This window comes from Bidens hawaiensis, unplaced genomic scaffold, assembly GCF_021521415.1.
Source record: "Bidens hawaiensis isolate Kalapana, Puna unplaced genomic scaffold, B.hawaiensis_p1.1 tig00029688_1, whole genome shotgun sequence".
Classification (NCBI taxonomy): domain Eukaryota; kingdom Viridiplantae; phylum Streptophyta; class Magnoliopsida; order Asterales; family Asteraceae; genus Bidens; species Bidens hawaiensis.
The window spans coordinates 120,059-135,034 of record NW_027494936.1 but is presented as its reverse complement, the minus strand read 5'-3'; the positions used below and the strand labels follow the sequence as shown (position 1 = coordinate 135,034).

Below are 14,976 nucleotides of genomic sequence, written 5' to 3'. Positions count from 1 at the left end.
AATATTTATGAACCATATTTGAAGAGGTAGGTCCCAGCAGAGCCCAGTTGGACCCACATGACTCACCTTGAAGAGAGACGTCTGCGCAGAAACCAACTGGATCCGCAGGACCCACCATGCTCAGAGACGTGACGTCCTTACGCGCAGTACGCAAGCTGTTCCCGCGGGAAATGCCTCCCAATGGTGAAGTACTCCGCCTGTTCCCGCAGCTGCGGATACAAGCCATCAGGGAAGGCCACCCGCGCAGCAACGCTACACGCACAAGGCACTTAGCTCTCAATAATTCAGTAGTCACCTGAAGGAATGAGCAAAGCCGGGAACAATCCCGCACAAAGGCGGGAGGGGGAATACTCCCGCCCAAATGAGCCAGTCCGTACGATACTGGAAGATCTTTTGTACTGTACCTGACGAGGTATGGGCAAAAGATCTGACCAGAGATACGACAGCCCATTGACAACAGTATGGCGAGCAGCATGCTCTTGTACTGTATGTCACTATTAGCCGCTACCTACTCACCAACTCCTGTCATACCACGTGCATAGCCTGCAGTTGGTGGAAAAGGAATAGTACACAGCAGGCCTGGTCATTGTCAGCCGCTGCCTACCCACCAACTGCCAGCATGGCACGTGCGTAGGCCACAGTTGGTAGAACAGGAATACTATTCAGCTGGCTATACCCTCTTGGAAACCTACCTTCGGCTATAAATACCCAAATGGTATGATCATCTCATCTTATCTTGTATCTTACATCTTATACCTGATATCTGCTCTAGCAATCTCTTAATATACACTTATATTCAAGAGCAATCTAGTCTGATTCTCACGCCGGAGGGTGGTCACAAGGAGGTACCCCCCCCTTCTCAGTGACGAGCTCACGGTGTCTGTTTTGCAGGTTATCAGAAGAACCATCTTTGCCGGGTCTAACCCCTCGTGGGAAACATCTATTTAACCCCCAGATTATCCGTAATCTGCCCGGGGTCGATTAGTGTTTCTTCATTGGCGCCATCCGTGCATAAAAGCTAGAACTTCATTTCTTTTCAGTTTTTTCAAACTTCTGGAAAGATGGTTAAAGAAACTCCGGTAACCACAACCCCAGCTACTGGGGGGAATACCGGCGACTACACAGTTTTTACGAACACTACCCCGGTTACCCAAGCCGGGGCAAGTGCAGTAAATTTTACGAACACTACCCCAGTTACCCAAGCTGGGGCAAGTGCAGTAAACAATCGCTCACTGGGATTCACCGATACCCAGTTAGAGAGACAACGAACGAGGCTCCCCCGCCAAACACTCGATGAAGTTAAAGCGTGGGCGGAAGCACGTCAAAAAGAATTCCAAGCTGAGTTGGATGAACGCTTACGTTTACTCCAACAGGCTGATGAATTCGTAGAGTACTTTGACGATGATTCGGAGGATTCCGATAGTGACGCAAACCCTCGTCATAGGGCGAAAGGGAAGCGTAAGGAAACGGACTCCCAACCGAGAAGGCATTTTGGAGAAACCTTCAAACCAAAAAACGCGGGTGGAAACCCACGTGACTTCTCCAAAACATTTAGACCAACTGCGGCAAATGCGGGAACGTCCAAATTTGCAAGGGACATTGCGGAAGCAATCGCCCCGAAAAGTGCCAAACAGATGTCCAACATCGGCACTTACGATGGTATATCTGATCCAGACGATCATTTAAACAGATTCATAGCGGGGGCAACCGTCAGTAATTGGACGGAACCTACGTGGTGTTACATGTTCCAAATGACGCTTGTTGGGCCAGCTAGAGCGTGGTTCGATCGTCTACCGGTCAACCACATCTACGACTGGGCAGACTTCCAACAGAAGTTTAGCCAACACTTCAGCCAACAAAGAAAGTATACCGAAGAGCAATGGACAATCCTCAAATGCATTCGAGAGGAAGATGAATCTTTGCCAGACTTCATCACTCGCTTCAACTCAAAGAAGCTAAGTCTGGGTAATATTAGCGAAGATCTTGTTCGCGCTGCTTTCATCCAGGGCGCGAACGACCCAGAGCTCATCCGCACCTTAACGGGTAAAGATGGCATGCCATCCACATGGGATGCCATCATGACAGCAGCTAAACGCTTTGCGGAAACGGAGAAGCAACTGGGTAGAGATCTCCCCCAGAGCACAAACCTCTACACCCAGAAAACAAGAGAAGACAACGTCCTTACCGCCCGACTAAACAAAAAGCGGAAGCTAGGCATTTGGCAGTCAAGGGTAAACTTTGACACCTCATCCGGCTTGTAACATCGGTTAGGCGGAAAGGATAACGTACAGTCGAACCAGATGTCTAGATTGACGCCACTTACCAAAAGCGTCACCGAGATATTCGCCACTGAGGAGCTCCCATGGCCAAAGGCTCCAATAATCCGACATCGTCACAATGCTGATCGGAGCAAATACTGTGACTTTCACAGGACAAAAGGCCACAACACTGAAGAATGCACAGACGTAAAGGACATCGTCGAAGCATTTGTCAGAGATGGGACGCTCGCACACCTCGTGGCGTAACGAACGCTGAGCAGGCTGATGCGTGTAGAACCCCAGCTGGGGAAAACACGAATAAAATTGCAGCTTCAATGCCGGAGACTACATACTGCGTAAACAACGAGATCCCGAACCAGGTGCATATCGGCTCAATGGCACTCCCATCCCAACAACATGGAAGGGAGCTCAATTACACAGTTTGCATGTAGATCAATTCCAAATTTGTAAAGAAAAGGCCCATAGCCACTTCTAATGGAAATGATTCTCCTTAGAACATCGACGCTGATAATTTTACATTTATACTTATGAACTTTCCACACGGATATGCCGGTCTTCACCGCATACATAAGTGTGAAAGAAGTCGTTGCGTTGGGAAGGCGGCAAGACCCACATAAACCCAAAAAACGGCAAACCTTCACGCAGGTCAGTTAAAGGTAAAGTTCAGTCATCCCACTAAATGAAAGTGCCAGTCTATCCGCACGAATCATGAGAGGAAACTGAACACTAACCTATTAACAACCGCGCGTCGAACGGTTAATTTATTCAACACTGATATGCCGGTTTTCACCGCATAATTACGTGGAAAGTCGTTGCGTGGGGAAGGCGGCAAAACCCGCATAAACCCAAAAAACGGCAAACCTTCACGCAGGTCAGTTAAAGGTAAAGTTCAGTCATCCTACTAAATGAAAGTGCCGGTCTATCCGCACGAATCATGATAGAGGAAACTGAACACTAACCTATTAACAACCGCGTGTCGAACGGTTAATTTATTCAACACTGATGCCGGTTTTCACCGCATAACTACGTGGAAAGTCGTTGCGTGGGGAAGGCGGCAAAACCCGCATAAACCCAAAAAACGGCAAACCTTCACGCAGGTCAGTCATAGGTAAACTTTGGTCATCCAACTAAATGAAAGTGCCGGTCCTAACCGCACAAATCATGAGAGGAAACCGAACCTATTGACAACCGCGCGTCGAACGGTTAACTTATTCAAAATACTTTAGAAAATTTCTAACAAAAGGATGAGGAAAACCTCCACACAGGTTAGATGTAGGTAAAGTTTAGCCATCTTACTAAGTGCAAGTGACGGTCCTACCCGCACAATCACGAAAGAGGAAGCAAAACTTCAACCTATTATCTACCACGTTCAAAGGTTAACTTATTCTAAACACTTAGAAAATTTCTAAAAAGATGAGGAAAACCTCCACGCAGGTCAGATGTAGGTAAAGTTTAGCCATCCTACTAAGTGCAAGTGACGGTCCTACCCGCACAATCACGAAAGAGGAAGCAAAACTTCAACTTATTATCTACCACGTTCAAAGGTTAACTTATTCTAAACACTTAGAAAATTTCAAGAAAGATGAGGAAAACCTCCACGCAGGTCAGATATAGGTAAAGTTTAGCCATCCTACTAAGTGCAAGTGACGGTCCTACCCGCACAATCACGAAAGAGGAAGCAAAACTTCAACCTATTATCTACCACGTTCAAAGGTTAACTTATTCTGAACACTTGGAAAATTGCTAATTTAAACTAAAGTATGCATGAGCAAGTCATATAACGTTTATAAAGCAAGTCATCCAGTGAAAGTAGCGGTCTTACCCGCACAAAGATTTATATTTCATAATATTCATTACAAGGGCCGGGTAACTACCCGCCTACAAGAATATAAATCTATACAAGCTAAACCTATCTTAACAGTGAGAAGGGATCTTCAGGATCAAGCTTCAGGACCACTTCCACTTGGACCAGCACCATCAGTAGAGCGTGGCGGTTCAAGGAAAGCTTTAAGGATAGCTAGCCCATCATCAGCAGCAGCAACTTCGTTCACCTTCTCCACCACCGGATGCGGGAAGGCGGCATACTGATTCACTGCTTGGTCATAAACAGCTTCAGTATCCACATCATACAAAGGGAAGTTGGAAGGCGGGATGCCTTTCTCAACGAACCCTAGACCAAGCAGGAAGCCGGCCTTTTCCCCATCCTCATGAGAAGCGTTGAGGGATGCGCTCATGGCATCGTCGTATGATGTGTCCGTGAAGACTCGATGCACAACCTACAAAAAAATATACAAGTATCAAAACTTTTCTATTTACAAAGAAAAGCGTGAAGACATTATGAAGCTAAGCTTACCTGAGACAACGCTTCTCGAAGAAGCCATTCCTTGGTAACCAGAGCTTCCTGGAGGGCAGCTTGAGCTTGGTTACGGGCGCGTTCGGCTTTACTTTTGTTAAGGTTGGCAAGCAACACTTCTTTAGCCGCAGCCTCTTCAACGCCCTTTAGCTTCCGCTCAGTATGATCAAGCACCCCCCTCTGGTCCAAGATCTCTTGGAGCTTCTTGGCGTCTTCCATCGCCAAGGCATCATGAGCCTGTTGGAGCGCCTCTAGTTTGGCTTTAAGTTCCTCATTCTCGAGGCGTAAAGGCTCAGCAACAGCTTCAGCCTTGGTGGCCCTCTCGGTTGCGTTCCGTGCAGTTTCCTTAGCCAGCCGAAGCTGTTCGTTAACAGCTTGGGCAGCCTTGGAACGGGCCTCGAGACGGGCCTGAACTTCAACCTCGAGGGCCTTGAAGGCCTTCTCCTTTTCCGCAGCCACTGCGGTAAGCCTCTTGTTCTCCTCCCGGACAGCCCACGCCTGAGCTACTTCTTGAATGCGAGCTGCTTTTAACTTGTCGTTTTCACGACAAAGCAGCTCGACGCGCGGCTGCATCTGGGCCAGGAGAATCCGCAGCTCATTGGTTAGCCTACCCTCCTGGTAGCTAGCCATTGCTTCCCCCAACGCTCCACTGGAAGCTGCGTGACGAGCCCACTCCACGCACTCCACAGGCGTGCGAAGGGTTTTTCCTCGGCGGATGTTCCATCGTGGAACATACACTTCATTGGAATCCGACACTGCAAAAAACAAAAAGCAGTTAGGAAAAGATGATATATAAAAAAAAAAAAAAGGCCAAAAGAACCCTACGCACCTGTAGGGTCGACAACAGGCCGATAGCCGCCATACCCATCACCTGAACCCAAGGGAAATCCATCCAAGAGGTCAGGCAGATGGGAAGAAGGCAGAGGTTTGCGAGAAGCCTCAAGCATACCTGAAGGATCGGCTGTAGCTGCCGACGTCGGAGGCATGGAGGCCGCCGCGGTAGAAACCAACGGAGGTGAACTCACCGGAGGTGAACTCACAACCGTGGTCGCCGCTGCGGAGTCCGCAGAAAAAGTAACCGCCGGCTCAGTGAAAGATTCAGTAAATATGGCACTGACAGCCGGCGGTGATGTCATCACAGTTGGAACAGTTGGCTCAACTGGGTGAGCAACTGAACCAACTGAAGCAGGCGCAGCCGCCTGGGTCGTCGCCTCAGGTAGGCTGACCAAGCCTAACGTCATGGGTCCGGAGGTACTCCTCCCCGCTCCACCCTGGAATGCGGTAGCATCCACGCCTGCACAAGGAAGATAAGTATTAATGATGGAAAGCTATGAAGTCAAAAATAAAGGAAGTTTGTACTTACGGGTTTTCTTGAGCCTAAAAGTGCGGACAGGCGGGGACGAACCCGATGGAGCCGGCCTCTTTACGCCGCTCACCGTCGTCATCCTGGGCTCTCCGGAGGTGACAGTCGTCGCAGCCTCCGGAGCAGTGGTCTTATCACCACCAGGGTTCCCCGCCACCTCCTCGCTCTCGGTCTCTGAATCAGACCGAGGCACCGGATCGGCAGTGGAGGCCACCTTCGCCTTCCCCTTCCCGCCGGCAGCCTTCTTCTTCCGCACCAACGGAGGACCATCTGCGGATTCCTCATCAGAACACAAGATTAGAGGAATTCCAGCAGAGGTTTCAGCATTGAGGGGTCGAGGGTTGAATAACGCCTTACCTGGCCGCCTGGCGCTCAGGATCTCGTGGCCTGGCGGGTAGACCTCCACGAACCGATCCGCCGTCTGTTCAAGGATGGGCAACTCGTTCTCATCTAGAGCACGAGTACCCATCCGAGCGGGACTATCAGCCTCCCGCGGATGCAGGAGCGACTGCAAGTCGTTCCCCTCTGAAATAAAAGAAACAGTTAGAAGACAAACCTATATAAACAAAAAAGACAGAGCATACCGTAAGGGACAGAGTTCAAACCGTATTCAAGGACGATCGGGATCTTTTGCGCCTCCGCATCCTTCCACACCCGGCTCATCCCGAGCATCACCATCCCGGACTCCGCAAAGCGGTAAACCGGAGACTGGACTCGGGAAATCTTTGAGAACCATTCCGCCTCCTGGTAGTTGGAGGCGTGAAGGCTGGGGAGTGCTTGCCCATTCTTAAACTTCATGGCAAGGGGGATGGCGCGAGCGGAGATATAAAAGAACTCCCGCTTCCATGAACAAAGACTGCGCTCGGTTGCGCAAATCTTCAAACCCTTGATCCGGGTTATCAGAGTATACCACCCCTGGATGCACCTCCAAGAGTAGAAGGTCATCAGGCGGTCGACGAAGGGCTCAACGCCCAGAATCCGGCACACCCACTCGAAGTGGCGAATCATTTTTTAATATTTATCATTTTTTAAATTTAACGCAACACCATCTTAACTAGTTCGGTCTAATATTGAAACCTTCAACCCTTGAGTCACTATGGTTTCATTTCTTAAACCGTTTTCGCCCCTAAACCTAACGCCATTAAAAGTGTTTCTATTAGTTTTTATGAAATGACCAAAATGCCCTTCTTACTAAAAATTATATGAATTCTTAAGGGTGTTAGAATTAGGGACGAAAAGGGTTAAAAGAGCGAAAGCATAGCAACATTAAGGGCTGAAAGTATTGGACCGAACTAGTTAAAATGGCCAAACATTGTAAAAGAAAACTTAGCCAGCGGTTCGACCCGTAACTTTCGTCAAAACCAACCGTGAACACATCAACAATTCAGGGGCATCATGCCCATACATTGCAACAAAAACTAATAATCAAAGAGACAACTTGGACACTAAAATGTTACCCAAAAGCTATCAAATAATATTAATTACCTGGAGTATTCGTTGCAGCTGCAGCAGCCGCCGCCATTGCTTTCTTAGTTGCATTAGCAAGATCCGCTTTCAGCTTCTCTATTTCACGAACCATAGAAACCCTACTTTTCTCCATTGCTTGACCCTGTTCCATGTTTGCAGCATTAACCTTCTTTTCATACTCAACAGCTGCCCTGTATGCATCAAATTATTCAATCTTGACATACAATTTATGTTTTATAAATATTTTATCTGTTTGTTTAAGTATCTACAATATGACTATAAACGAACCCGAACGTTCAGCGAACAGTTTTGTGAACCGTTCGGCGGGAAGTTCGTTTATGTTTGCTCGTTTAATAAATGAACGAACACTAACAAGAGATTTTGTTCGTTTAGTTAAATGAATGAACATGCACAGAGGTTGCGTTCATTCATTTGTGTTCGTGAACGTTCAGTAATGGTTATGTGTTCGTTAATGTTCGTTAAGGCTTGCTTTATTATTTTATAACATTTTATTTGTTATAACCAACCAAACATTTAAATTTAATAACTTTATCGTCTATGTTCAGTTCGTTTTGTTAATGGTTAGCCTTACTTCAACCAACAACAAATCTAATTTGTGCATCGTTGACATTATCAGAATAAAACCGCCGGTCGGAGGATGATTATATTTATGATTATTATTATTACGATCTCAAATGTTTAAACTTTATACTTTAACTAAGGTGATTATGTCTAATGCTTAGGACTAAGAACGTTAGTTTTTCCCCTCTTAAATAGTACATGTTTTGTGTTCGTGAACAAGTTCAATTCCTTAACGAACAAACACGAGCAATGTACAAATCATCATGTCCTTAATTTATTAGTACTTTACAATTCAAACTAATTTGTTCACAATTGTAATAATAATTTAGGGTTTGTAAAGCACCTTCCTTTTTGTATTTCTTTGCGCATTGCTTCGATTTCCCCTTTGATCATCGAAAGCTGATGCAAATTGGACCGCTCTTCGGCAAGCTCAGCATTAACACCATTCAACTTCTCAGTCAACTCCTTATTCTCGGAACCCAGTTTCTGCACATCGCCTCTCACCTGAACCAAATCAACCCGTAACTCATCGAGCAAACCCACTTCCTGTTCCAGCTTAACCGCCTTCTCGAACACTCCACGCACCTCGGCTGCCCGATCGGCTTTGATTTTGCCGGCGGCGGCGGAGAAGTGGCGGAGGTCCTGCAGGGCGACGGAGAGCTCCTGTTTGAGGGCCACGTGGGTGGCGGCCAGGCGCTGGTTGTCGACGATGAGGGTTTGGATATTAAGGTGGTGGTCGCGGTGACGTGGCGGAGACTCCATTAGCGGGCGCCGAGAGTGGGAGGAGTCTCGTTTAGGTTTTGATCTGTCGCCCATGTTTTTTTTAAGGATTGTTTTTGTGTTTTGTGATTTGGGTAATTGGGTGAGATAAGTATCTATTGTTTTGTTGGATGGTGTCAAGTTTCTTTACGTCAAAAGTACAATCCATATGGGGACCTTGGTCGGTTTAGTAATTTAGGTTACAGTTAAAAACGTTTGTGATCACTAAAAGTTCTGTTTCTAAAAGGGAGAAGCTAAAAGTTTTTATATGTGATTTGCTTGTGTTTATTTTTACCAGGTTTCTAATACTATTCAAATTTAACAAGTAGAGGGATTTAATATGAACCATGTGTGAGTGTAGGGCTGTTCACGAGTCGAGCCGAACCGAACCGAGCGAAGGCTTGCTCGTTGCTTGGCTCGTTTACAACCAAACAGCTGAAATTCGAACCTGAGTGTGTGACAGAATTTTGACCTTTTGACCTGAGTTGGATTAAGAGATGGCCAGATGGGCCAGGCCCATAAGGGATGCACATGAAAAAAATGAAATGATGCCTATGGATTGTGCTGAATTGATCTCAAGGATTGTGATGTCTAATGGGCTAAAAGTTCAGAAGGAAAATGGTTCTTTGTGTAATTATTTGGTTAAAAATTTTAGAAAGGAATTGGATAATATGAATCAACAGGAAGTAGATGGAAATTTTTGGTTGTAGTGCATTCCAATCAAAGTGAATTGTTCCGTTTGGATATTATTAATGAATAGGATTGCTACTAAAGAGGCATTAATGGTGAGGGGCATAATTTCGGGGGACACTAATTATGTTTTGTGTAAAGAACAGTCGAAACCATCCTTGCACTTGATGTACATTGTAGGGTGGCAAGATTGGGTTGAGCCATTATCTTTGCTTGGGTGAAATTACCGGGAACCGATGGCTTTGAATCCGTGAAGTAGGCGTTGGATTACTCTTGCAAGCTCAAGAACAACAAGGAGTGTGAAGTGATTCAAGCTATATATATATATTTTGACAACGTGTTGGATGATTTGGTTAACTAGGAACGATATGATATTCAATAACAAGGCACTCTTGATTGCTAAAGTGGTTAATGGTATTAAAGTCGTATCATTCGTTTGGGTGAGTCAACGAAACAAAAGTGGGAGAAATGAGTCGGTTCAATTTTATTAATTTTCCGTTGTAGATAGTTCTTGGTGTAGTTTGTGTTTGTTGTCTTTTGTTTCTTGTAACTTGGACTCCTGCTTTTTGTTTTATAACAATTGGCCTTTCAAATTTAATGATTTTTTATGGTATTTGTCCTTATATGTATTGTTATCTTGGGTTAATCTTAATTATACATATCTAGCACTCGCATAACTTAGTCCCCGTTTCACCCTTGTTTATCTTTTTTGTTTATATTATGTAATAATATATTTAAATCTTTATTAACATATTTAGGTTATTAGTTATTATACATGTTTTGGGCTTTTTTTAATGTTTTTGGATTACCAAAGCACAAACCGGAAATAAACCGTTAGTTACGGTTTATGGTGTCACTATGGTGCCATATATGTAAATTGGCCCAAGCCCAATTTACATAAATGACACCATAATGGACCAAAGTAAGCAGCCTGGTTCAAGTGTTAGCAAGCCCCAACAAATTATGAAGGATTTCAGGTTCCATTACAGATTAAAAGGAAGAGGATAATCGAGTTTAGAGCATGAATAAATATTGTTAGCAGTTGGTTCTGGTCTTCTCATCTCTCCTGCTCGAATCTGTTTCCCATCTCCTTCTTCGTTATCGTTTGATTTCTCATTGTAATATCTGTGTATTGAATGAATAGAATCACAGTAGTTACTTCTCAATTAATTATCTCTCTGTTGTGTTAATTTGAGTACGCAACATGTACAGTTCGGTTTTAAGTTTTAATGGTTTGGTTTCGATTTATGAAATTAAAAAACCGTTACCGGCTTGGTGGTAATTTATAGTTTTTATTGTTTATGCATAATTGTTTCATATTATATCACATATACTTATAGCTTTAAATTCCCTCTATACTTAACAACACTTTATATAGGCAGGTTTCTTGAATAAACCCATTCATTATAACCTCTTTATCCCCATGCGGTTTTATTTTTATGAAGTGGCCTTTCATATAAAACCCTACAACTATTTATAGTTCTATCACAACAATAATGTGTGAGACATGAAATACTTTCCAGTTATAATAAAATTACTTAATCAAACACCTTTTGTAGCTATAGTTAGCTATTAAAATACAAAATATTTTATAAGTTAAGTATTGTGATGAGTCCTTTATAAATCTAAACCAAGCGAGACAGATATACCAATTAAATAATACTTATTGATCGCTCTATATTCAGTTTCATTGATAAGTCATGTGATATTCGAAATATCAAAGTGGCCTATTAGCTCAGTTGGTTAGAGTGTCGTGCTAATAACGAGTAGGTCGCAGGTTCGACACCTGCACATAGGCCAAGTGTCAAATTTTTTTCAGTATCAGTTATCAGTTTGAAATCTGTAAGACTGTAACAACAAAGCGATCTCCTACCACTTTTAATTCCTTTTTTTCTGTCAAAATTTGTTGATTTCGTGTGGTTTTCTTAGATTTGCTCTTTTCATTTGTGTGTTGGTTTTCTTAAATTGAGGTATTAGATTACTAGAATGTTTTAATAGATGCATGAGTTTTGAAACAACTTCATAAGTTTTGTTATTGATTTGCATACACTTCTATATTCACATCTTTCATGAATCATGCTTCCTTCATTCCGAGAACGTGACCGGATTTCGTCTATTTGTCTTATAGAAATTCAAATTTTCATTTATTTAGTAGGCATGCAAGAAAGCACTTGCATGTCTTCAAACACATAATATCCTTCAAAGTTCAAACAAAAACTGCAGATGCATCATCTGAAGAGACGGAAGCAACTAGAAGAGTCAAGCGACTGAAAGACCACGCTATGGTTAGAGCATCTTTACAATCCGGCATGTTTTCTAAAGAAAAAGTCACGCGAATAATCATTTTCACCAAACATCTTACCCAAATAGCCATTGACCTTTTCCTTAATTTTTGTTTTAGTTTGACTGTTACAAATGATTACATTCAATCAGCACATGCCACATGTCCCATCCGCGCCAATCTTGCACACTTTCTCGCCCAGTCCTATATCTAGGTTTGTAAGCAATATGTTTAGTAGTCGGTTCGTGTTCGTGTACTGTTCAGTAGGAAGTTTGCCTTATGGTTGCTGGTTATTTAATAAATGAACGAACAAATGAAAATTTGTGTCATTCTTTTGTTTACATATTCATTCAATTTAATTTGTTGCTAATGTTAATTTAAAATCAGTTTGATTTCATATTTTAAAACACTTTGTTTAGATAATGGTTATGGTATTTGTTAGTTGTATTTAGTTATAATTAGGGTTTTAGCTCATATAGTTGACTAAAGCCCATGGGCCTTTTATGGGTTGATAGCTAGGGTTTATTTGTGTATAAATAGATGTAGTTGTTTATGTATTTCTCACACCTTTAAGTAATAAAGATTACTTTCACTACAACCATCTTCTTTACATGGTATCAGAGCTACGGCTCTCGATCCAAACCCTAGCCACGATCTGACCCGAACCCGAGTCTGACCAGCCGTCACCAGCAGCCTTCAGATCTGAAACAAGCCCCTGCCTTGTTGTTCTGTCCTGTCACGAAATCTTTTTTTTTTTCGACCGTGAAAGTACTGTTCACCGACGAGCACTGTTCACGTTGGAATCACTGTTCACGCGCGGAATCACTGTTCATCGGAATACTGTTCACGCCGGAATCACTGTTCACCAGGAGTACTGTTCAAGCGGAAATCACTGTTCACGCCGGAAATTACTGTTCACGCCGGAAATCACTGTTCGGGCAGCCATATGTAGTTACTGTTCGGGCAGCCATATGTTGTTAGAGCACCGCTGGCTATCAGCGTTGAGGAACTTAATCAGAAACCGTCCAAGTGGGAGACTGTTGGATTTTATGGACCGGTTCAGTAAAGTCAACGCGGCTGACCGAGTTTTGACCCGTAAGAGTTACACCTTGGGTAACGAGCATAAAATCCGCTTAAATTAGTTAACCGGTATTGACGATATTTAACGGGATTATTATTTATACTATATATAAATAATATTTTTTTATTTTTTTATTTATTAGATAAATAAGATGGAGCAGGCTTTTAAACGAGTTGGGCTTTGGAGCTAGGTTAAGGTTTATCATTGATAATAAAGATTATCATAAAGATTATCAATATAATATAATGAATATAAAAGGAAAAGACCTACAGTAGCTACTCCATAACTTGTTGCAGCCGTGAGAAGTTAATAAAATCAACTTTTTGGTTTTTCACGACAACTAGCAAGAACAACTGCCGTAAGCTCATCTCCGGTACCGCCGCTGTTGAACACGTCACCGGCCATCACCGCAGGAGTCACCGCACCACCTGCTGCTGTCCCGAACTTTGTTAGCCGCCGCCGCTGCCGTAGTGCACCGGTGCCGCCCTATTGTTCGTCTCGTCACCTAGCATCGCTCGTTAACTCTCGGTGTCTCGACCGGTTAATTATTAACCAAGGTAAACTTAAATATATCGTTAGTTATAATAATATATTTATTGTTTGACTCGTACTCGTATAGTCTGTAACCGGATCCTGTCGGGTTTAGTTTCGGTGATGATTAATTATATATTCCGCTGCGTATAACTATGATTAATAAGATTAATTATTATTAACCATGTTTATTGAACCGGTTTTAATAAACAAAAATTTAACTGATCACCACCGAAACCCAACAATAAGTTCTAGATACTTAAGTCCTAATGTTTTTGTTTTTTTTTTGTTTTTTTTTTCTCGTTTTAGACGTGGCCATGCATTTAATCGATCTTGTTCTTTAATTTTTAATAAATACCTATTTTTATAATAGTTACTTGTTAAAATTACCATTTTTTTTTGTTGATTTAACTTGTGAAATATTTGGCATTTCTAGATAACTTACTTTGTCACTTTGACGATTTTTCTTATTCTCGTAAGATTTGGTTGACCCTTTTAAGATCTTATTCATTTTTTATTTTTTCTTCTTTGGCAATATATTTCTTTTTTAGAAATTTAATCTAAACTGACCTATTTTGTTTTGTCTAATAATTTTAAAAGGATTACTCTAATATCCAACTTTTAAATTGTTCTAGTTAGGTCATTCATAACATATTTTGTTTTAATAAGGTTACTAAAGTTTCTTTTGTGTTTTAATTCTAAATATTTTATCTGAATAATTGGTTATATAGGTTTTTTTTTAAATTATTTCTAAATATTTCGACATTGCATAATATTTTTTTAAATGAAAACGTTAGTAAAAACTGAGAAAAATAATTTTTAAATTGCAAAAAAATAAAAGGTAATAAATCACCTTTTTTTTAGTTACGGTTTTTATAAGAAACCACCAATTCTTTTAGAAAATTTTTGAAAAAAATACTTAGATGACATTAAAATATTTAATAGTAGAATTATTATAATATATAAGATATATATAAAATAATAATAGCCGACTTTCATTTTCATTTATAATGTTTTTGTCAATATATAGGATATATAATAAATCTAGATGAACATAATTATGGTCTGGTTGGGTGGTTAGTGGGGAAATGAGTAGCCGTTATCGGTTAGACCGACGGTTCACCGGTTCTGGTTGGACTGTGTACCATTAAATCCGGCTAGGTTCTTAGAAAACGGGTATTATAAGTGAACTGGACCGGATTTCCTAGTGGGTCCTGGTTGAACCGGTCTGACTGGCCGGTCCGATCCGAGTTTTAAAACACTGGTTAAACACCACCACCTACCAACACCCACTGTCCATCACCACCAACCATCCGCCACCACCCCCACCACCCACCCGCCGTTCGTCACCACCATCGTCTACCGCCATCGACCACTGTCCGCCGCCATTGTCCACCATCTTTCACCACCACCGTCCACCATCGTCTAGCACCACCGTCAACTTATAATTTCTTTTAGCGGTTTACATACATTAAAAAACAGACATGCTTATTCTTGTAGGCTGTAGAGGTTTTATCCACCTTTCCTTCTACAGATGTCTATAGATGTGATCCGCAAACTATAGACATTTTACCTCTGAAAAAACAATAC

The 14,976-nt window shown here is 42.3% G+C and overlaps 1 protein-coding gene and 1 non-coding gene across 2 annotated transcripts; one reads left to right on the top strand and one right to left on the bottom strand.

The window, feature by feature from the left end:
* Positions 1-7,457: 7,457 nt before the first annotated feature.
* LOC143579385 (protein FLC EXPRESSOR-like) lies at positions 7,458-8,860 on the bottom strand. The gene is made up of 2 exons (XM_077062712.1): positions 8,388-8,860; positions 7,458-7,653 (listed from the first exon to the last, which is right to left on the bottom strand). The coding sequence occupies exons 1-2, from the start codon at positions 8,858-8,860 to the stop codon at positions 7,473-7,475; spliced, it is 654 nt and encodes a 217-aa protein (XP_076918827.1). The 3' UTR covers positions 7,458-7,472.
* A 2,357-nt stretch (positions 8,861-11,217) lies between these two features.
* Positions 11,218-11,293, top strand: TRNAI-AAU (transfer RNA isoleucine (anticodon AAU)). The gene has a single exon. It is a non-coding gene; the product is annotated as a tRNA-Ile (tRNA).
* Positions 11,294-14,976: the final 3,683 nt, after the last annotated feature.

What these genes read in the sequence shown, in the direction of transcription:
- LOC143579385 (XM_077062712.1), bottom strand. Translation starts at nt 8,860, where the DNA reads ATGGGCGACAGATCAAAACCTAAACGAGACTCCTCCCACTCTCGGCGC. An exon ending in AAAGAAATACAAAAAGGAAG is followed by an intron (nt 7,654 to 8,387) that starts GTGCTTTACAAA and finishes TGATGCATACAG; the next exon opens with GGCAGCTGTTGAGTATGAAA.